Source organism: Diabrotica undecimpunctata, chromosome 5 (assembly GCF_040954645.1).
Source record: "Diabrotica undecimpunctata isolate CICGRU chromosome 5, icDiaUnde3, whole genome shotgun sequence".
In the NCBI taxonomy this organism is placed as follows: Eukaryota; Metazoa; Arthropoda; class Insecta; order Coleoptera; family Chrysomelidae; genus Diabrotica; species Diabrotica undecimpunctata.
In genome coordinates, this window is record NC_092807.1 from 160,480,275 (window position 1) to 160,505,571 (window position 25,297).

At 33.7% G+C, this 25,297-nt stretch overlaps 1 protein-coding gene across 1 annotated transcript in view; it reads left to right on the forward strand.

Annotated features, from left to right (window-relative positions):
* The first annotated feature begins 252 nt into the window (after positions 1-252).
* LOC140442050 (cdc42 homolog) overlaps positions 253-25,297 on the forward strand; it is a 177,853-nt gene continuing 152,808 nt past the window's right edge. The window contains exon 1 of the mRNA XM_072533104.1: positions 253-659. Coding sequence (XP_072389205.1) covers positions 422-659 — 238 coding nt within the window. The 5' untranslated portion in view covers positions 253-421. The remainder of the gene's footprint in view (positions 660-25,297) is intronic.

Below are 25,297 nucleotides of genomic sequence, written 5' to 3' on the forward strand. Positions count from 1 at the left end.
TCCATAACGAATATTCTTTAATCAAAATCTTCAAAAAATAATTTAACAATATATTTATTGTTCTAGATGAAGTTAATCAATGCTAATACGACTACTTAAGTTTTTATATTTGAGCTAATATTAGTATCGTCGTTTTTTTTGTTAACATAGATAAAACCAAATACCTGTTACCGATTAATCTCACGCTATCATCGGCGCCACTGGCGAATCACCTACCTTGCCTTATCTCTTGATGGTGGAATCTACAGGTCTATGGCAACGGCAACTGCATGTTCGTCCGCAATCGTATGACTCAGTTCAACTCACGCTGCTTTGTTAACTACATGCACGTCAAACGATTCCGGTTATGCCCCGTTCGCGTAATAATACCGCTTGAATTAAAAGCTAAAAACACCAATAAATAAAACAGGAATATTTAACGATGACGCCCCAATCTACACCCGTTTTGCACTATACTAAACAACCCCTTCTTTCTCAGAACAATCATGTGACAGTTTTTAACCCTAAGAAAACAAGAAAAGTTAAAAGTGACAATAAAAAGAAAATTAAGTGTGTGATAGTTGGAGATCAAGCTGTTGGAAAAACCTCTTTGGCTGTGTCCTATAGTAATGATAGCTTTCCAAGTGAATACATACCTACGGCTTACGATAATTATAACGGTAAGTCAAGATTTAACAGTTGAACTGACCTGATCTTTTGTTAGTGAAATATTTGTAAATTCGAAATAAATTTTAATAATCTTAATATTAAAAGTATGTATATATTATTATTCTTTTGTAAAAAAAGTCAGCGAATTTCGTGACACCTGCCCAACTTTAACTCGACACTCTTACTCTCAATGTGTGGTTCTCAAGAAAAGTCTGATCTGATCAGTATGATAGGAACTACCTATTTGCATTTTTCGTTCCCTTTTAACTAGTTTTATTAGTTCTTTATAATATTACCCCGTGGCAAATTTTAGGTGATATGTTGCGCGAAGTTTATATCTCTTTAAAACTGCACAGGGTCGACACAAGTAGAGAATATTATAATACAGGTATGATAAATGTATTGTATTTTGTAAGTAAAGGTAAACAAATAATTTTGTTTACTAACTTACCAATAATAATTGACTGCTCTGTTCCTAAATGTAAACTACAATCTTTTATGGACAAATAACAAATATCTTTTCTTGAAAACAGTTTCCGGACTGGAAATCGAAACGTCGAACATTACTTAGTTAAAAATGGGATTTTTATTAGAACCAATAATTGTGGCTTAATCCCATTATTAACATAATATTTATACAATCTGTAATGGTAATTTTAGTTTGCAACATTGAGTTGTTAAAATATTTTGAATTAAAACATAGGATGCAATCATTAATGCATTTTTTTTTATAAAATATAGCTTTAATCAATAAAGAGCACCAATACGTACGACGTTTCAATTTCAAAATACAAATAGTTTGAAAACCATTTTCGAAGTGGAAATTCAAACATCAATAAACTTTCTTTAACCTTCAATTGTGGCTTATTCCCATTTAAATAGTAATTACTTTAAAATGCCACAAGAAAATAGCTTCAGAACAATATTATATTTATGAATAGAATCGTGTATGAAGAAAAAACGGAAGAAAATAAGACCGAATTCAGACCAACACCATAATTTTTTTCTAATTTATTACGGAAAAAAAAAATTTATTGCTGTAGCTATTTCTGAGAAACAGTGGGTATGCTAACTTATCAGTAACTAGCATAGCCATAGCTATATCTCGGCAAGGAAAGGGGGTACAAGGCATATCTTGACGGCATATTTTATTGCTATTTAATTGCTGTTCATTGGTATATTAACCAATCCCCAAAAGCTAATCCAACATCTCCTAGCTCAAAACACACCCCCGGAAAAACCTAGATATCGTCCAAAAGGCGAACCACAAGGAATTGATTGCTAATTTATTGCCGCAGTTTTATGCCAAGAAACAATGTATTGCTGCAACTGTTTCCGAGAAACTATGTCAATAGCAACAAAGTGCAAACTTTATAAAACAATAATACGCCCAGTGCTCACATACGGATCGGAAACATGGGCAATGACGACCCGAGATGAAGAGTTACTGCGAGTCTTTGAAAGAAAAGTATTGAGGACCATATATGGCGGAGTAAACGAACAGGGTCTGTGGAGAAGGCGATATAACTTTGAACTCTATAGACTTTTTGGTGATGCAGATATTGTGAAGACCATCAAAATAAACCGCCTAAGGTGGATGGGCCACGTTATGCGGATGGATGAGAGTGATCTCACTAAAATAACTATGCTAAACAGGCCGGTCGGAAGAAGAAGAAGGGGGCGACCTAAACTCAGATATCTGGACGATGTACAGCAAGATCTGGGGGAGATTGGAGTGAGGGGCTGGAGAAGACAGACACTCGATAGGGAAGGATGGAAGAATGTTTTGAAGCAGGCCAAGGCTCACGAAGGGCTGTAGCGCCAACTGATGATGTTTCCAAGAAACAATGATTATGCTAACTTTATGGTAAAGCTATATCTCGGCAGGAACAATGGGTACAGGGACCATCTTGGTGGTATATTTTATTGCTAATTAATTGCTGTTGATTGGCATATTACCCATTTTGTGCCGGTGATGCATTTACGCAACACCCTAAATAATATTTTTTACTTGGCATAACCCACTCATGAGGATAATGTAAGTGGTTTTCAAAAAATTAAGGTTTACCATTTACTAAAAAACGAATAAAATTTATGATTTTTTAAAATTTGTATAGAATATATACTTTCATAAAAATAGGAATAATTTGAACTTTTGAACATGTAAAATTCAAATAAGTAAAAGTAGTTTATTCTGTAAAATAAAAAAGTATTTTTTTTTGCTTTTATTTACTCGACAAGATGTTAAAAGTGATGTGTTTCCTATAAATAAGCATATACAAGAAATAACTTTTTTTCTAATCAACTTCAAATGTATGTGTTGCGTAAAAGCATCACCGGTCAAATAGTAATATAGGAGAGAATGAAATTTTTAAGGCCTGATCTGCAAATCTGTTATGTTTTGGTTGGTATTTACCGCCATAAATGAAATACTCTTTCTGCCCGTTTTTGCTAGTTGCACGTGGTGAATCCACCTCAAATGTTGTTATAGTGTGAAGTACAATAGACAACAAAAAGTTTCTTGAAGTTGTGTCCAAGTACAACAAATATATGGGAGGTGTTCACCTTCACGATAATGGAGTAGCCAATTATCGTATAAATATCAAAGGAAAAAGATGGTGGTGGCCCTTGTTCACAAATACCATGGATAATATTCTGGCAAATTCATGGAAAGTTTATAACATTACACATGAAAAGAAGATGTCGCAGCTGGATTGTTATGTGCATACTAAAAATGGAAATTTGACAAAGAAAAAAAATAGCAACTCCATCAACAAATCGTGAAATCCAAATATGCCAAAATAGTACTCACACTCCACCGAAGACAGAAGTACGAAGAAGACGTCAAATTTGTCACAGTCAGACAATTTATACCTGCAAAAAATGTAACGTTTACTTTCATATTGGCTGTTTTCAGAAATACTACACATAGTACACAGCATTGACCGGTGATGCGTCTACGCAACATCCAGTTTTTTGCAAAAAAACATGTTTTTTAATTTTTTTTCTTGATTGTTGAGTTTAATTACATTATGATAATAAAAGTTATGAAAAAATCCTCAATTTTCTTATTTTTTCATATCTTGGTAATTAATGGGTTAACCGATTCCCAAAAGCTACCCCATCATCTTCTAGCTCAGAACACACCCCCGGAAAAACCGAGATATCAGCCAAAAAGCAAACCAAAAGGAATTGATTGCTAATTTATTGCCAAAGTTTTACGCGAAGAAACTAAATAAATTAGCAATCAAATCCTTACGGTTCGCTTTTTGACCGATATCTTGGTTTTCCGGGGCTGTGTTTTGAGCTAGAGATTGAATTGCTCCATATGATTAATCCATAGTTTAGGTGAAAGTGGAATAAAGAAAAATATGTCATTTTTATGTTTCAAAGTTGACAACCCTTGCTAGTTGGCGAATATCAAATAATGAACTTGATAGCTTTTTCTTTAGTTGTGAAATATGAGCTGACCAGTTCAGTCGATTATCTATGGTTATTCCCAATAATTTAAGTTTCTTTTTTATCTGGATCATTATGTAAAATACTTGCAGATATAAGTAATCAAATTTTGCGTTTTATCAGAGTTAAGTTTTAGTTTGTTTGCAGCACACCATGAGCTAGATTTAGTAAAAACTTCCTCATGAGACATTTTTAAATCATCATTATTTTTTCCTGATATAACGTATGTCGTATCATCTGCGAATTGTATGAATTTTTACAGAGATATGAATTAGGCAAATCGTTGACATAAATAATAAACACTAAGGTTCTAAGACAGAACCTTGTGGGACTCCATGTTTTACGGATAGAAAATCGGAGAGATGACCTTTAGACACTACCGCCTGATGTCTGCCGCATAGACAAGAAGTTATAAGCTAAAGAGGGATACCTCTGATTCCATGGTAATTTAATTTGTGGAGCAAAATGTCGTGTGAAACGCAGTCAAAAGCCTTCGACACAAAATTGCACAAAATTCTGAACTTTGCTCATAAGAGAAGAATACATAAGATTTTCTTTTACATAAATTGCAGCTCCACCTTGCTTCTTTTTTACCCTACAAAAGAAATTAGCTAATGAGAAGCCGGAGATGCTAATTAAAGTTAAATAAAATTTATCTTTACTTTTCCAAACCTCCGAAAAACATATGACGTCTTATAAATTTTGATCCGCAAGAAAAGCATTGATCATATCGACTTTATTTGAAATACACTGCGAATTAACATGAAACGTGCTTACCGTACCATGTCGAATTAGTTTATTTTGATAAAAGTTTGTAGAAGCTTCTAGTTTTCTTCCCCCGTCTTCTTTATGTGCTGAAGATTTCTCTTGAAGTTAATTCTCCTAACTGCAGCTTCTTTGGGCAAAATATTAGGTTTATAAACTTCGTCAATTTTATCAAAAGTGGATACCTTATATGTGGAGTATTTGTCAGTTCTATGCCATTCCACGCAGTTGAAAGTAATATCGAGTACCGTCTCACCCAAGAATTTTAGATCGTCGGCTTTCATATTAACACCTATGCGTGACACATGCACATAACCTTGTCTATGAATGGTGTTTACAGTAGACGATTCGTTGTTTCCAATAATCGGTTTGTAATTGATTGATCTACCTTCTAGATCATAATCATTCTTTTGATGACGAATTTAAAATTCTACACATTCAAAATAAAGGCCTTAAGCTATCTTTGTTAGAATCTATGGAAATTAACAAATTAAAAAACACAGATATAATTCTGAATGACCAGCTTGAGACAAACAGTTCTCCCCTCCTCAACTTATTTCATTAGAGACTATAAAGTGTTAACCCATGCCAAAAACAGATCACTTGAGAAAGGCAATCAGCCGAAACAGCTGTAGTGATAAGAAGTTAAAATAAAAATTTGTGGAAGTTTTGAAAACAAAGTTTTCAGTGTTTTATTGTTACATAATCGGTTTGTATTTGTTTTCTTTTTGAAGATGAGTATTATGTTTTTAGATTGTTTGTATTTTCTTTCTGTTTATCACTCATGTATGAATGTGGTCGACTTGTGTTTTTGTTTAATGACAATTTAATGAGTTTTTGACTGGTAGCACCTGATAAGACCAATGTGGCCAAGATGGGCCCTGTACCAGGGCCCATCCCTGGTACAGGGATTTTCCTTTCCGAGATATAGCTGACTATTCTAGTTACTGTAAAGTTAGCATACCCACTGTTTCTCGGAAACGGCTAAAATAATAAATTTTTTCTTTCCGTTATAAATTAGCAATCAATTTAGAATAAAGTAAAATGATAGCTGATCTCATAAATCTCATTCAGTGGGTGTAGATAATAGACGGCTTTCGACGCGATCTCAAATATTTTGATTCTAATGCAAATTTTATATAATATAGACTTATTTTTGAAAATAAATCCCAGACATCTAAATGAATACTCAACAATGGCCGACAAATAAATTTTATAAACAATTAACTCTGTATTTGTATATCGCTATTGATTTAAGTAATTGTTATAAGTCGGCATATGCAAATAACGATAACAATGACAGTTTTATAACAATCTGAAATATGAATACTTCTGATAAAATATTTAAATATTGACCTAACGAATGTCAAGATTTATGTTTAAGGCGATAATTCCTGTGTTCAAATATTGTTGAATGTTGCTGTTAAATACCGAAAAGCACATTACGCCTAGTCTCCAATATGTAATTACTTTTATCGTATAATGAAATGCAAAAACCAACTAAACAAAAGAAGACTAAAGGATGATATGCAAATTACAATTACTCATCGTTTTTTTAACTTGTAAATACATTTAAATTCTACATATCTTGCATTTGCATTATTAGTTAATTTTAATGTCTTTTGTACTGAACAATGAAGTACCTACTGAGAAGAATAGGTAAAAAGAAGGAAGTTGAACTTACAACTAAAGAAAGAAAGCTACAGTATCTCGGACATGTGATGCGGGGCGAGAAGTATGGCATCCTGCGACTCATAATGCAAGTTAAGATAGATGGCAGAAGAAGCATCGGAAGAAGACGAATTTCATGACTTAAGAACCTGAGAGAATGGTTTGGATGCAGCTCAAAACAACTATTTAGAGCTACTGTCTCAAAACTTAAAATAGCTATGATGATTGCCAACCTCCGTAGCGGAGATGGCACCTGAAGAGAGAGAGAATGTCTTTTGTTATTTTTCTTAATATGTAATTTTTATTAGAAGGTCGACAATCATCATGATTATTTGGATGCTTCTGAAGAGCTGTGTTTAATTGTAAACATGTGAAAACCAATATTATATTTTTCGCTGTTGTATAATTCCTATAATTACCAACCCTTAGTAATAATTTCTAATTATTACTCTAACCGCACTTCTGCAAGAACTAGAAATATATAAGCTCATGATTACTGCTCTTCAGGGGACAAGATGGCTGGGAAAAAGTGTTAGGGGCACTAAAACGTACACAATTGAATATAGTGGGAAGGAACAAGGAAACAAAGAATGTGGAGTTGCATTTGTGGTGGATAATGATTTTAAATCAAAAAGACTTTCAGGCAGTCAGTGAAAGGATATGCAAGTTAAGAATTTGCACCCACTTCTTCAAACTTACAATGACAAACATTCACTGTCCAACAGAAAAACAAGAACAACATACAAAGGAAAGCTTCTACCAACAGCTGGAGATAGTATATGACAATGCACCAAAAAATGACATCAAGATTATAATGGTTGATATGAAGAACATGACGAGGAGCATGTTGTGGATCAGACCATCTTTTACTCCAAACCAATTATTTAGATGTAGTTAACAAATAAAGAAATGCAAGACAACAAAAAACAAACAAACTGAACTTGGAAAAATAAAGATTTAAGAATGTAAAGAGACGTTCGAAGAAGAAGTCGCAAATGAGTTAAGGACGCTAGAGCTGCACTCCATAGAGGGCAAATGGAATAATACCAAAACAGCAGTACTGACAACGACAGCGTCCACCCTGGGAAACAAAAAAAAGGCGAGAAGAGGAGCATGTTTCGATGATGAGTGCAAACAGGCAATAAAGGAAAGAATTGAAGCACACAAAATGTATATAACAAGAAGAACACGGAAAAGACGAACATTATTTGAAGTCGCAAGACAGAAAGCAGACAAGATATGTAGAACTAAAAAAAGAGCCTATAAACATGGAAAAATAGAAAAAATGGAAGAAAATTTCAAAAACATTGAAATTAGAGGGGCTTACGAATACCTAAAAGAGATAAAAAGTGGGTATAAACCAGTGGGACCAACAGAAAGTCGTAGAAACATGATGAAGACATGTGATAAGAATGGGGAAAATAGGTTACCAAAAAAAAACACTGAATGCTAGAATGTAAGGAAAGAGACCGGTTGGAAAGCCAAGAAATCGCTGGGACGACACAGTAAACAGCGACGCATAAGCCCTTTTTGGAGTCCGTGTTTGGAGAAGTTGAGCCACAGACAAGCAAGGGTGAAGGGAACAAATAAAGGAGGTCAATGCTCAATTTGGCCTGTAGTGCCGTAGAAGAAGAAGAAGTAATAATTTCTCCTACCTATTTTTATCCTCAGTAGCCAGAAATACAGACATTTTTGGACAATGGACAACAGACGTGTTTTTAGCCGCTTTTACCTATTGCCGACCTATTACCGACACAGAAACTTCAATCTTTTAAATGGTCAATTTATGGTAGAATAAATTTTGCAAAATACAAATTAATTTTGTGATGTAATGCATTTATTCGACCCTTTAAAATCATCCTTTATAGAGTAATGTATTCTAGAAAAAAATTTAAACTACTAGATAAAATTTAAAAATGTATATTTTGTGTATTATAATTAAAAAGTAGCATAAACGTAAAAAATTAAAGAGTTACTTATTTCGATATAATAATTGTTTAATGTTATATTTTATATAATAAGTATTTCATTTTCATCCGAGGAACTATCACTTTCGAGTTTCTCTTCTCGATCTGTAATTGGGAGACAGTTTTGGCAATTATCACCAGAGCAAGTTCTACACTCTCTCTCTCTCTCTCTTGTCTTTCTCTATCTTCAGCTGCTCTCAGAGCTTCGTAGAATGAGTTTCCAGCTAAATTCTTAAGTTGGTTGGACCATCTAATTGGTGATCGTCCTCTTGATCTTCTCTCCGGAACGTTTCCAGAAACAATTAATCTCTTCAAACTATCGTCACCTCTGCGAACCACGTGACCGAAAAATTGCAGACATATTGTGGATAGCCTTTTTTTAATCTCGAGTTGGTTTAGAATGAAAACATTTGTCCTATGAGCTGTCCAAGGTATGCGCAGCATTCTTCTCCAGCACCACATCTCAAAGGCATCAATTTTTTGGCGCTCACGTCCGCGGAAAGTCTCTGCGCCGTATAGAAATATTGAGAATGCAAGGGCATTCACCAGTCTTATCTTGATATTTTAGGAGATAGGTTTGTAGATAGTGTTTTAATCTGTTTTTGATGATACGCAACAAGATTTTACTAGCGTGTGTTATTAGTGACAGTGTGTGGTAGTTTTCACATATTGTTCTGAAGCTATTTTCTTGTGGCATGTCAAAGCAACCACTATTTAAATGGGAATAAGCCACAATTAAAGGTTAAAGTAAGTCCGTTGACGCTTCAATTTCCACTTCGTAAATCGTTCTCCATAGTTTTCATATCTGGTAGTAGTTCCTTTTTTGTGTAGCTGGATATAAACTGAGGTACACCAATCAAGGTACAGCAGTCAAGATACATATATCTTCTTCTTCTTCAAGTGCCCTGTCCGTTGCGAACGTTGGCTATTAACATGGCAATTCTGATCTTGTTTGCGGCGGTTCTGAATAGTTCGACCGATGTGAGCCCGAACCACTTACTCAGATTTTGGAGCCACGAGTGTCTTCTCCTGCCTGGCCCTCGCTTACTGTCTATTTTTCCCTGGACAATCAATTGCAGTAGACGGTACTTATCGTGTCTCAATATGTGGCCTAGATATTCAAGCTTTCTTTGTTTAATTGTATTCACGATTTCTTTCTCCTTTCCGATTCTTTGGATTACCTCTGTGTTGGTGACATGTTCGGTCCAGGATATACGAAGAATGCGTCGGTACACCCACATTTCGAATGCTTCTAGTTTTCTCGTGAGCGTCTCCGTCAGCGTCCAGGCCTCCACAACATACAGTAAGATCGGAAAAATGTAGCATTTAACTAGACGTAGTTTTAGGGGAAGAGACAAATCCCTGCTTATGAGGAGCTTTTTCATATTGCTAAATGCTGCTCTAGCTCGTTCTATTCTCGCCTTAATTTCTGTGGCCTGTTCCCATTTTGCATTTACGTTGGTGCCAAGGTACACATAAGATTCTACATGATCAATTAGAATGTTACTTATCCATAACTGTCGAGCAGGCTGTTGCTTCCTGCTTATCAGCATCCACTTTGTCTTCTTGAAGTTGAGGCTCAGGCCGTATTCCTCACTAAATGAATAAACTCTTTCCATTACCTGCTGTAATTCGTCTATGGTACTGGCAAGGATCACCGTGTCGTCGGCATATCTTATATTGTTCGTTAACTCGCCGTTTATTTTTATGTCCTCATTTGCATTTTCCATACATTTATTAAATATTTCTTCGGAATAAATATTGAATAGGAGTGGGGATAATATACAACCCTGGCGGACACTTCTTTTGATCTGCACACTTTTAGTGAGTTCGTTGCCAATTTTTGCTCTTGCTGTTTGACCCCAGTATAGGTTTGCCACAATTCGAATGTCCTTGTCGTCAATACCTGTCTTTCGCAGAATATCTATCAATTGTTCATGATTGACATTGTCAAATGCTTTTCTAAAATCCACAAAGCACAAATACACGTCCTTATCAACGTCTCTACACCGCTGTATAAGCACCTGGAGAGCGAAAATTGCTTCTCTAGTTCCAAGTGCTTTCCGAAAGGCAAACTGCGATCTATCAATATTTGACTCACATTTATCATATATTCTTCTATGAATGATCTTAGTGAACGCTTTAGTGACATGATTAATCAAGCTTATAAGCCGGTAGTCATCACAGATCTGGGCATTTGGTTTCTTTGGGATTGTAATAAATGTTGACTGCAGCCAGTTCTCCGGGATTTTACCGCTATTATATATGTTGTTAAAAAGTTCAACTAGATTATCACGGAACTGTTTGTCTGATTTACATAGGATCTTTAATATTTCGCAGGGTACATTGTCCGGACCTGCTGACTTATTGTTTTTTAGTGCTGCAATGGCATCTTCTATCTCCGATTTAAGGATTGAAGGTTCTGTTTCTCCTTCTCCATATAGGTGATCATCAGTCCTGTCAGATGCAAATAATTTTTCTATGTATGATTTCCATGTTTCTAAGATCGTTGATGGCTCCGAGATAAGATTTCCATCGCCATCTTTTATGCTGTTGGGTGACTTGTTGAATTTCCTCTTGTTTGTCATTGATTTTATTTTTTGGTGCATATTGTAACTGTCGTATTTTCGTTCGTATTGTTATATTTCCCTGCATTCGTTGGAAAACCATTTTTCTTTGGCTTCTCGAATTTTCGTTCTTATGATTTTGTGGATCTGCTGGTATTTTTCTTCATTTTTATTCTTGAATTTACGTCTTTCATCCATCATATCCATTATCTCATCAGACATCCATTCTTTCTTCTTCCGTCTGTCACGCTTTAATAGAGTCGCGCGTGCATACATATATGGGTATGTAAAAACAGTAAAACAGATGATCAAGAATTAAAGGAAGACCAATATGTGTTATAATAATCTGAAAGAGGAAGTAGCTGATAAACATATAGAGTACGATTGATGATGACCAAAGTCCTGTTCTATTTATTTTTATAGTGTCTTATTGTCTATTACACATTTTATATTATATTACAATCTTCTGTTATTTCTAGCAACGGTTTAACAACAAATCTTTTTTCCTCATATTGATCTAAAAAATTTAAAAAAATTATCCGGGCCAAAAAACTTTATTATTACAATTTGTTTAAAAATTATACTTATGGAAATATTTTTCCAAACGAACCCGAGTTTTTCGCCTTGTCTAGTTATGAATATCTGACACAGAATAATATAGTTCTTGATGCATTCCATATTTGGTATATAGTCATTGCAATAGTCCAAACAAGAAATTATTAACATTTTTAAATTGTTATTGCTCGATAAATTGTCATAAAGTGATGCATTTAACTACCCAACTATTCTTATTTGGCCAATAGCATTCTTAATAATGATTCATCTTTGCAAAAAACCATGATTCAATATTCAATGTTGTTATGTTGTTGTAAATCAACAGTAATTATGATGTCAGTAAAGTAGGTACAATAATCTGAATCTGTTTTGCACGAAAGAAAAAATAAGTAAATATTTTGTAGAAGGTAAACAGCTATTAAAAGAGGATGTGTATTTAGCATTTGTGAGTATCAAAAAACCTACAATTTTTTTGTTAGAAAATTGTGGGAGGAAATAAAAAATTGCACATAGAGAACAAACTATTAAAATCCGTCTTAGGCTTGAATAAAATTAACTTGACTACAAATTTCAACACAACTAATGGCATGTAATAAAGGAACATAGGCTGTTTAAAATAATTCAAGGACGGCATTCTTTACCATATTAAATATAATTAACAATCAACTGCAAGATACCAGACGCATGGAGAAACAGTATAATGTTACCAATGTTCAAGAAAGGAGATAAAGAAGACCTTAACAATTATAGGAGTATAAAGCTACTGAACACCGCACTTAAGCTTAATGCAAAAGTCCTAACCAACAAAATAATAACCCAACAACTTTATCACATCACAGAAAAGGCCATCTAGTACAATAAACCAGCATATCTATGTTTTATAGACCTGACAAAGGCTTTCGATCGCATCCAAGTCGAAGAGGTCTTACATCTACTGTATAAAAGAAACGTACCAATCAATATTATACAAACCATCGAAAACATCTACTTCCATAATCAAATACAAGCAAAGTGTATACCAGTACAAAGCGGAGTGAGACAAGGTGACTCGTTAAGCCTACTTCTCTTTAATATAATAATGGACGAGATAATACAAGCAGTACGTAAAACTCGTGGTTACAGAATAGGGAACAAAGAAATCCAAATATTATGTTATGCAGACGCCGAGACAGAAGACGAGCTCCAAAGATTAACACACATCTTCAACACAACAGCCAAGAAATACAATATGATAATATTAGCAGAAAAAACCAAATGTATGACAGCATCTAAATACCCACTACGATGTAAAATCGAAACTGATGGGAAAATAATAAAGCAGGAAGCAAGGTTTAGATATCTGGGAATAAATATAACTTACGGAGATGTTAAAGAAGAAGTACGACAGCAAAGCTTAAAAGCAAGTAAAGCTGCGGTATCTCTTAGTGGCACAATCTGAAAGAACAAAGACGTAAGACAACACAAAAACAAGAATCTATAAAGCAGCAATTAGACCAATATTAACATACGCGGCGGAGACAAGACCTGACACATTCAAAACGAGATGAATACTAAAAACAACAGACATGAAAATACTTCGACTGGAATATCAGGGAAAAGTCTGTTGGATAGGGAGAGAAGCGAAAACATAAGAGACGTATGCAATGGATGGGTGACAAAACGGAAACAGGAGTGGAACGAACACATTAGTAGAATGACAGAGGGAAAACTATATTAAAATTCTTTTTCACGACATACGAGAAGAACCAAGATTGGAAAATAACAACGAAGGGCCAACAATTCTGAAATCTGAAATCATAAATGCAATTAATCATCTTAAAACAAATAAAAGCCCAGGTCCAGACGGAATATACCCAGAAACGTTAAAATTAATCAGCGAAGAATATATCGAAATATTTGTCCTTTTATTCAATCGCATTTATGATACAGGCAAAATACCCCAAGATTGGCTGGAGTCAATATTTATCCCACTACCAAAAAAGCCAAACCCACAATACTGCAATGAGTTCCGTCTGATAAGCCTTATGAGTCATGCAGTAAAAGTCCTACTAAAAATCGTACATAATCGTATCTATAGAAAGTGCGAAACAATCATCGGAGACGATCAGTTTGGATTCAGAGCCGGCATGGGAACGAGAGAAGCCCTGTTCAGTTTACTAGTTCTCGCCCAAAAATGCTACGACCAACAGAAAGATATATTTATATGCTTTATAGACTTCGAAAAAGCATTTGATAGAGTAAGACACGACCTACTATTAGAACGTTTGCAAGAAGTCGGTTTAGATGGAAAAGACATCAAATTCTTAAAAAACTTGTATTGGAACCAAAACGCCAGAGTTAGTATCGAAGGTTCCACATCCGCAGAAGTAGAAATTAGGAGAGGAGTTAGACAGGGATGTGTTCTGTCGCCTCTGCTGTTTAACCTTTACTCCGAGTTTCTATTTAAAGAAGCATTGGAGGATTCCAAGGATGGAGTCAATGTGAATGGCGTAAATATCAACAGTATCAGATACGCCGATGATACAGTGTTAATTGCGGATTCCGACTTAGGTCTACAACGACTCATCGACAAGACCAACTCGATTTGTGAGCAATTTGGTATGAAAATAAACATTAAAAAAACCAAAGTGATGTCAATCCGAAAAAACCAAAACGTACCTCAACCTTGCACAATAAATGGGCACATTTTAGAACAGGTCAATAGATTTAAGTACCTGGGATGTTGGATCGATAGCAACCTAAATCCTGATCTAGAAATAAGATCGAGAATAGAACAGGCCAGAAAATCTTTCGAAAAAATAAAAAAACTGTTTTGTGATTCTCGAATAAAACTCGAAATTCGACTACGTTTATCAAAATGCTACGTCTGGTCGACTCTTCGATATGCAGTTGAAACGTGGACCCTTAAAACATCCACCGTAAATAAATTGGAGGCCTTTGAAATGTGGATCTACCGGAGAATACTTAAAATTTCATGGACATCGCATACCTCAAACGAAGAAGTGCTGCATAGAATAGGAAAGGAAAGAGAACTTTTTAACACAGTAAAAGTTAGAAAAACATCATACCTAGGCCACATACTGAGAAATAATAAGTACCAATATGCCCAACTTATAGTGAAAGGAAAAATCGAGGGAAAGAGAGGCCTAGGAAGGAAAAGACTATCGTGACTCAGAAACATCCGACAATGGACAGGGCTAAATTTTGAACAGCTAATAAGAACAGCTGAAGATAGAGAAAAGTTTAAAATTGTAGTAGCCAACCTCCATTGAGGAGAGGGCACTTTAAGAAGAAGAAGAAGTTCTTTATATAAAATAAAAAAATCAAGACAAAAATAGTGATTTTATTTCTTTTGTAAGAAATTATGTTCTGCTATCAGAAAACCTTGAAAAATAAGTTATGTTACATTTTTTTAGCATTTGTCATTAATAATGAAAAATCAATAAAAAAATGGGCTTAAATAGTTTTATTCTAGCTACATGTCTTTAATAACTTCACAAAAAAACTCAAACAATTGTAACGGCAGAATAAACCACAGCGCCAGTTGAAGGTTAATTAACGTGTGAGGACCAGTGTTCGAAAATATCTCCAGTCTATGATATTTTATGCAGTTCAAGTAAAACACAGCAAGTACAAGTACATTCTGGGAATGCAAATATCCTCAGGTTGCAGAAATCCTATGTTGCTTCTATATATTATAAGAAATCTATGTATTTGACACTGTGAATTTCATTATTTGTGAAATAATTTCAAAATTTTTAGTTGTGCTTTAGCTGTCTAAATCTGTTTTTTTTTAATATGCCGTTATTCGCATATGATGTTTTTCTCCATTGAAAAAAATTAAATTGATTGTGTTATTCGCCGAAATATATTTGGTTTCATTTATCAGAAAATAAACAATATTAAAAAACGAAATATCTTTCAAGTAAGCTTTATGGATAGACGTAAGTGGTCGTGACGTAAACTTGATCACCTGATTGTTGCAGTATTTGTGTAAATAAATAAATGTACTATGTCTTATCTAAGGCTTCCAGTAACAAAATGACTTTTACTGTTTTATATTAATTATAATTTCCTAGCAGATAAAGCTAATCAATATACACTTTAATCAATGAAAATATAGTCATTCAGGAATATATATAATATTAGTCATAGTGGGTAATAAGAATAAGCTATTTCTATTGGAGTGCTTTTACGGGAGTAAAAATAGCTGATAATTTAGTTAGTAGAAATATTTTTACCATGTAAGACTAAAGTGGAAGAATAATTAGAAATACAAAGAATAAGCGTTGAATTAATGATTTTTGACTCCTATAAATCTATCAAATAATCAGGTAGTATGTAAAGAAAAATCCTTTTTAGTATGACTTCCTAAAAAGATAGAAGTTAAATGATAATGTCATATTCCCAATATGATTCTTATACATAAAGTCCCAAGTTTAAGAGGTTAAGTTCCATCATATTGAAAATTTTAATGTCTTCATTGGCCGATCACTTTTTTTAAGTATTCCTATTACTTTCTTTAACTTTTACATCAAAATCTAACACTCTAAAATGCAAATTTTGGTTAAAATTCCACGTCTGTAAAGATTTTTATCAAAAAATGCCTATGAGAGTCCAACGAGGGATCACGCCTTAACTTGTCTGTTTATAGAAATAGCAACTTTATTTATTTTTAAACCTCAATCCCCGCCAAATACACCTTCACTGTTTATCAATAACAATAAATTCTTTACCATTCAATATTCTTATAAGGGACTCCCTACCTGATGTAATTTATGAAGTGCATTTACCCAAGACTCGTAGGTGAAGGTACTCACTACTTCGAATTAATATGTAAGTCAATGCGAGATGCTTGTCTGGGTGCATGAATATACTTGTAAGTAGTAAAATATGCATTCCTTCAAGCGTAGGAGACGATTTTATGACATAATATATTAAGGATCAGAAACCGAAGTCCTGGGAAAGGAATTTGTATTTCACGCTAATTAAAAATAGTTTATGAAGTTGATGTTGAAGTTCAAATTGTGGAGGATTGGAAGAGGAAAGAATAGGAGATTTTTTTGTAAATAATATCATTCATCAATATCAATAATATAACAATTGCATATTAATGGAGACAAATATCAGAAATATTTAATTAAAAAAATTGTAACACTTTTTGTTGTTGAGATGAAAATAAGCAATGACCAAACAACTAAGAACAATAATTAATAAAATTATAAAACACAATAAAATACCGGAAAACTAGAGAACGAGCGAACTAATTCTACTATTCAAAAAGGAGATAAAAAACAGCACAACTAGAGAGGTATAAACTTGTTAAAACTTTTTAACTCAGATTGAAAATTGAACGTTAAAAACTGGGTTTAAATTCTCTACAGAAAAAACACACTACATAATTTTTAATAAAAACAGATCTCGGTATTCAACTTACCTAACTTTAAATAATTTGGGATTAAAACAATCAGAAGAAGTTAATTTTCTAGGTTTAACTTTTACCAGAACCTTAAATTGGAACTTGCATATCAATAATCTACAACATTCCTGCCAATCTAGCTTAAATATACTCAAAATTATGTCTAATAAAGTTTGGGGCGCAGATACTAAAATATTAATAAATTTATATAAATCACTCATTAGGAGTAAACTAGATTTTGGTTGCATTTGTTATAATTCTGCAAGCAAAACTACCTTAAAAAGGCTTAACGGTATTCAATCTACAGCTTTGAGATTAGCACTTGGTGCATTTAGAACTAGTCCCACTAGTAGTTTACAAGTCCTAGCTAAAGAGCCACCTCTAAACATAAGGCGACAACAATTATCACTAAACTATATTGCCAAAATTTCAATTCAAAAACAACATCCTCTTTTCTCTCAAATTTTCCACCCTGGCATCCTCTCATTTAAAAAGGCAACAAACTGTATTCCTCTAATAGAAAGAATAAAAGTCACAAATTTTAACATGGATCAACTTAGTCTATTGCTATATACAAATGCAATCTCTCCTCCATGGACAACCCGCCTACTTACCATTGACCTAACACTAAGAAAGTATCCCAAATCATATACAAACTTCTCGATAATTAAACATCTTTTTGCAGAAATCATATCAAATTACCCCAACCACTTACAAATCTTTACCGACGCCTCTAAAACCGAAGATGGACATGCTACTGCTTACTATTCTGATGAAGAGAACTCCTACAGCATACACTTACCTACAAATTGTAGTATACTCACAGGTGAAACCACAGCTATATTAAAAGCCTTAACTTTTTTCAAAACGAGTAACAATATGAAGTGCGTCATCATTACAGATTCACTTAATGCCCTATTGAAATTAAAGCAAATTTATACAACAAATCCCATTATACAAGCAATAAAAAATGAATTAGAAACACTTCATTCCATGGGAAAGGACATAGCTTTCATTTGGGTACCATCGCATACTGGAATCTGGGGAAATGAAAAAGCAGATCAACTAGCAACTACAAGCCGTATCAACTTAGAAGATACTACAAAAATGACAAAATATCCTTATTGTGACATGAAACATCTGATTAAAGATCATTGCAGTAACATTTGGCAAAATTACTGGGAAAATTCAGTAACGAAATTAAACCCAATATGCCCAAAGGTGAACAGCTCTTTAAATAACCCCACAAGTAGACGAGATCAAGTAATTATAAACTGTTTAAGAATTGGTCATACTGCTGTCACACACAAATTTTTAATCACTAAAGATCCACAGCCAATTTGCAATAACTGCTTCACTTCATTGACAGTGAAACACTTCCTACTTGACTGCCCATGTTTCCAAAATCAAAGAAGAATGCATGGAATTCCAGACGACCTCAAATCCATCTTGACAGATAAGAATTTAAATGTATTAAGTTATTTAAAAGATATAAAATTGTATAATACTATTTAATGTACACAATCGTATTAAAACTATTGTGTTTGTCATCGCACTAATAACCCTGCGTGGTTGATGTGGTATAAGTGTTTTAAATAAAAAAAAAACTTGTTAAATACTACGCTAAAACTTACAACTAAAATTTTATAAGTGCTAATAAATCAGAGAATAAGTTTAGCAAATGAACAACAGGGTTTTCGTTATAAAGCAAATTACTGAGAAATCACTAGAGTATAGTAGACAAGAATTTCTGTGTCTGATGGACCTAAAGAAAGCGTTTGACAGAGTAAGACTCAAAGATGTAATCCATCTTCTGTATAATAGAGAATTTCCCCTAAATATTATAAAAACTATCGAAAACATCTACCAAAACAACAAAATGGAAGTCAGAATAGATGGACAAACCTTCAATAGAGTGACAACCTTCCATATAGGTATTAATCCGTCAATGAACAAGCAGAAATGCTTACAAAGAGGAAGAAGAAGAAGAAAAGTGGAAAATTTAAACGTCAATAAGATTTTAACTATCGATGTAATATGCTGATTTGAGCTAGTTTTTAGACTCTGCCGTTCAAATATACACTTCTCTAAGTGCTCTTTATTCATCCCCGTATCGCTTAAGTCATTTTCACATAGTCTGCTAGTCTTTTGGACATCCTTGCTTAACAGCATTTGGAGTCTTCCTCTAGATCTTTTCGTTATGTAAGTGTGCTAATTTCCTATTCCCTTATTCTATCTACCGTTCTCAAGGCTTTGTTTTACCCAGTCTACTTCAGCGTCAGTGATAAATTGACGAGACATGCTTGATATTTTCGTTCCATATCTTTTAATTTTTTGACGTGACAACGTCTTAAATTAGGTTGTGGCTCGGAGTCACTCATGAAAAAGTGTAACGCCCGCTCACGTCTGTTACGATGAGTCACCGAACGAGAGAGAGGCCCGCCGGTCCGGCGAATGCCTTGCGTCTCTCTCCCACTCAAACATGATCGAGAAAGCGTCATATTACAAGTTCACACGTGTGGTTAAAGTATCGTCAGCTGTGTCTGTAGTGAAAATGTGGAGTGCTTAGATTCGTCATTTACAACAACTACAACAATAAAGGTAAATAATTGTACACTAATATTTCATTATCGTAAACTATGATTGATTGATTAATTGTTAGATTGACACAAAAGTTGAGAAACTGAGTTTATGGGTTATGTCATACTATTGACAAATGTTGATAGTGTTAAGTAAATTATTAGTTTAAATCACTCTGCAATCAATCGTAATTCAGTCGATTAAGAAGAAACAGCGCGTTTCAACTGCAAACAACTATTGTGCAATTTAATAATATTCATATCAATAAATATTCTACCGAGAAAAAGACGGTGTCACGTAAAATCTTCGCCCGTAAAACCGACTTTACAGGCAACCGATTTTTTTTACCATGTAAGACTAAAGTGGAAGAATAATTGTAATAAGAAATGTATGATAAATCAAAAATGCAATTAAAGTAAACATATAGATAAATAAATCAATAAATAAATATCTCATTTCCTTCTTGACAACACAAAACGGTCTGCCACCGACGCAATTTAACCTAACTCTCGAATATGTGATAAGACAGCTGAATATAGGAAGAAGTATTCTCCTAAAAAATAAATCAATACACATTGCTGCCTATGCTGATGACGTTAGCATTATGTCTCGCAGAACATAAGAGGTGTTAGAAATATGTTCACAATTAAAAACAGAGGCAGAAGAGACAGGACTAGAAATAAATATTCAAGACACAGGCAAGAGCTAGGGGAAACAGACGCACATTTGAATTGGAGGACGATATTGAAACTGTAGAAACGTTCACATATCTGGAAGATGCATTAAACACAGATGGCACAAAAGAACCAGAAATTCACACTAGAATAGTAAAGGGAAACAAAGCTTATGTTCCCCTATGTGTTCCGCTCCAAAACACTCAATGGAGGTCAAAAATCATTGTCTACAAAACTATTAGAATTAAATATTAAAAGGCGAAAGACAGCATATTTGGGGCACATACTTAGAAATGATATGATAAGTACGAGTTGTTGCAGCTGATTTTTTTTTTTAGCCCTTTTTCTATCCGAATTGTCGAATAAAGGCCTCTCCCATTTCTCGCCATTCATCCCTGTTGTGTGCTAGGCGTTTCCACATTGGTCCTGCGACTCTTTTGATATCGTCGCTCCAGCGCATTTGAGGTCTTCCTCTTGATCTCTTCGCATCGTACGGTTGCCAGTTTCCGACTTCTTTGTTCCATCTACCATCTTCGAGACGTTCGTTGTGTCCAGTCCATTTCCATTTTAATTCAGCTGCTTGTTTCGCGGCGTCCTTTATTTTTGTTTTGTTCCGGATTGCTTCGTTCGTTTGCCGATCTATTAGTGAGATACCAAGCATCTGTCGTTCCATGGCTCGCTGAGTTTTTCGAATCTTGTCCATGTTCTTTTTTGTGAATGTCCAGGTTTGAGCTCCGTAAGTGAGAACGGGAAGATACAAGAATCGAACACTTTGGTTCGAAGGTTTTGGGGTATCTTTTTGTCTTTCAGTATGTATGAGAGTTTTACAAATGCGGCCCATCCCATTCTTACTCGTCTGCTTATTTCGGTAGTTTGGTTTTCTTTGTTTACCTTGATATTCTGACCCAGATATATGTATTCTTCTACATGTTCCACTTTTGTTCCTTGGATGGTTATCGTCGGTTGATCATCTTTATTCGACATTAGCTTAGTTTTACTCAGATTCATTTTCAGTCCTTTTTTTATGGATTCCGTATGAAGCTCATCGATCATCGTCTTCAGTTCTTTCCAGCTGTCGGCTATTAGTACTACGTCATCTGCATATCTTAGATGGTTTAAATACTTTCCGTTTATCGACAGTCCCTTCGTTTCCCAATTTAGTGATTTAAAGATGTCTTCAAGTGCGGCAGTAAATAGTTTTGGAGACATGGTGTCTCCCTGTCTTACTCCTCGGTTGATTTTTATTGGCCTCGTTTTAATTCCGTTATCCATCGTGACTACCATTTCAGCGTGTTGGTATATATTATGTATTTATATCCTATATCTAGAATCTATTCTGCTGTTGACCAGTGCTTCCTCAATAGCCCATAATTCTATGCTGTCAAAAGCTTTCTCGTAGTCTATAAATGCTAAACAGATTGGTAAATTGTATTCGTTAACTTTTTCTATTAGGACCTTTAGTGTGTGAAGATGGTCACATGTACTGAAGCCTTTTCTAAATCCGGCTTGCTCTACTGGTTGATATACATCGAACTTTGTTGTCAATCTATTTGTAATTATTTTTGTGAATGTTTTATAAAGTTGTGATAGTAGTGATATTGGACGATAATTTTTCAGATCTGTATTGTCCCCTTTTTTGTGTATTAATATTGTGTTAGCAGTATTCTATTCCCTTGGTATGTTTCCTTCAAATAGGCATTTATTAAAAAGTATTTTTAGGTACCTGATGACTTCTTCTCCTCCTTCTTTCAACATTTCTGCCAGAATTCCATCACTACCCGGTGCTTTATTTCTTTTCAATTCTTTAATTGCATTTTCTATTTCTACTTCGCTTATTCGGGCATTACTTTAGAATTTACGTTTGTTATTGTCTTTTCAGATTTTGCTTTGAAGAGTCTTTGAAAAGTTTTCAACTATGTTTGATATCTGAGCTTTGCTTGTTTCTAGTTGGCCTTGTTGATTTTTCATAGTTATAATATTTTTCTTTCCTAATTTCGGTTTGGTATATTTCAGACTTTGATTTTTCTCTATCACTCTTTCTACATGTTCTTGTTGATGTTTTTTAATATCGTCTTTTATCTGTTTTCGTATGGCTCGATTAAGTTCTTTGTATTCTGTGGAATTTCTTTTGTTTGCAGCTGATTATTGAAGGGTAAAATCGACGGAAAAAGGGGTCCTGGTAGACGACAATTATCCTGGCTGAAAAACATTCGCGACTGGATTGGGTTAAACACGCAGACGCTCTTAAGAAAAGCAGAAGATAGAGACGAATTTGCAATGGTTATAGCCAACCTTGATTAGTGGAAACGGCACTAGAAGAAGAAAAACAAAACTATTATCAGACCATTAGTATGTTATGGATGCGAGACATGGGTAATGACAGAAGACACAAAACGAAAGCTTAAAGTATTTAAAAGAAGAGTCCTAAGGAAGATATTTGTATCTATTAACGAAAACGGATTATGGAGATCCAGGTACAACTATGAACTCTACCAACTGTTTAAAGAGACACTGATCTCAGAATTCATTAAACTTTAATGACTTCGATTAGCTGGTTATGGAGACCAAAAGATTGCCAAAAAGGTGGATGAATTAAGTGGCAATAGACGCGCAAAATTTTCTAGACGTGAGAACCTGGAGAATATCGGCATGAGACTGGCAAGGTTGGAGGCATATTTTGGAGAAGATCAAGGGTCGATTTGGGCTGTAGCTACATTGGAGAGAGAGAGGAGAGTTCATTGTAAACCAGAGAACCAAACCCCTTGGTCTTTAAAGATCCAAAAAATATGCTACTTGGATTTAAAAGGTGAAGAAAAGAAAATCTTCAATTAGTTTGATTAAAGCGCTTGCTCCGACTGATCCTTCTTCAAAAACCTAGAAGTATACAGAAAATAGTCTTTATTCTCTTTTGTCATATTTGGCAAATACTTCTGATATGCCGTTGTGATATTAAAATATATACTTTATATTAATAATTAATAAATGACGAATGACGTAATACTCAAGGATATTTAATTTCTTCGGAAAATTACGAAAATTGCCATCTCATAAATTGAATACATTATTTCTATTTATAGTATGTTCCCCCTTATATCATATATCAAGAACTAGAAAACATTTCTCTATTCCATCCAATTATAATCTTCAAAGTTCCTATTCGATTTGTAAATTGTGCCGAAATAATTCCGCCTCGAACCGGCGTCAATGAATAGGAATATAAATGAACGAGCAATGGCTTTTCAATAGAACTACAAGACGTGGGAACCTATTTACCAACAGTGTAGGATAACTGTAGTAATTGTGATGTTTTTTGCTGCCTACACGCTGACTGAATATAATACTGCTTATTCAGACGATTATTTATTCAATTAATACCCAAATGCAGTAGTGTGGAATGACAAATTAAAACTAAATGCCATAGTCATAGTAATAGATCATTATGTTAATTAAGGATTAATTATACATATATATTTATATATATATATATATATATATATATATATATATATATATATATATATATATATATATATATATATATATTGTTATGCTATGTAAAATTAAAAATAATATTGGTTTGCTCTTAATATATTTCAAATTATAAAACATAATAATTCAAAATATTTCAACTGATAGACTATGAAAGATATTTCAAAGAAATGAAAGTCCATTATCTTTGGATTACCTGTAGTAAACAAAATTTAAGATATGCATAAATTATTTTCTTTGTAAAATATATTTGAGTGAACGTAGTGAATTGAACAATACGACCGGGTTTTCCAAATGGACTTGTACAGTGAATAAAGAAAATAGGGTAGAATTTAGAAATTATATCTCTCCATTAGTTTTTAAGAATTTGTAGTAACGATTAACATGTTAATAGTTTTAGGAAAGTTATAATTGTAGTTAAGGTTGTTATTTGTTATCTAAATAAGGATAAATATGACGAACTTTGAGTGGCAAAGAGTGAAAAAAAGTGGGAGAGATAGATGAATGAGAGTTTAGCTAGATTTTAGAGAAAAAAAAGATCATCAGTTGTTTTCCAAGGATGCAAGGCGAACAGTCGTAGTTCTTTGGCGGTTTCCAAATGATAGTAAGCATTAGAAGTGAATGTTTGTGATTTTTCGTGGACTAATTGTATCCTGACGGAAGCTGATCCAGTAAAATATTGTAAGTCATACTTTTCTACTTATATATTCCAAGAGTCACTGTTCAGGCCGGAACGAGAGATTCAGTTTATCGAGAGGAGAAGAAGTTTATCTTTTGAACGATACGTGCATCTGAAAGAGATCATTGAAGACATGAGGCTCGCAATAATTTGTTGTTAGATTGCTGATTAGCTAGGGAACTGCTAAGAATAGATAGTGTAGGCTACAAAGAACAAGAATTTGGACAACTCATCATCAGAGAGATAGTTTTTTTTTTCATTCGTCAGTTTTTCCTTTATCAACAAAGTTTTTTTTTAATTGCTTCAGAAAAGATAGAAATATTTATCAGGAGATATAGAACAACAATTTTGATTTGAAATTTTAATTTATATAGTATATAACATTAATTTTTGAAGGTTCACGTACGTAGAACAAAATTTTGATAATCATTGTATGAGATATTTTTTGTTTAAGATATTTGAGTGTGAATTTTATTTCAATATATAATTTTGTATCATATATGTTTATTATCCCGGTATTCCTCAGACCTTACCTATCATATGTAAAGCATAGATATTGAAGCACAAATATAACCCTGAGATAAGAGAATTAAATAGTGTGATAAAATCATAATTGCTTTAATTAATTAATTAATTAGATAATTAATTGCTTGGCGCATCTCTGACTTTTAATATCACATTAATATATATATATATATATATATATATATATATATATATATATATATATATATATATATATATATATATATATATATATAATATATATATGTTATATATATATATATATATATATATATATATATATATATATATATATATAT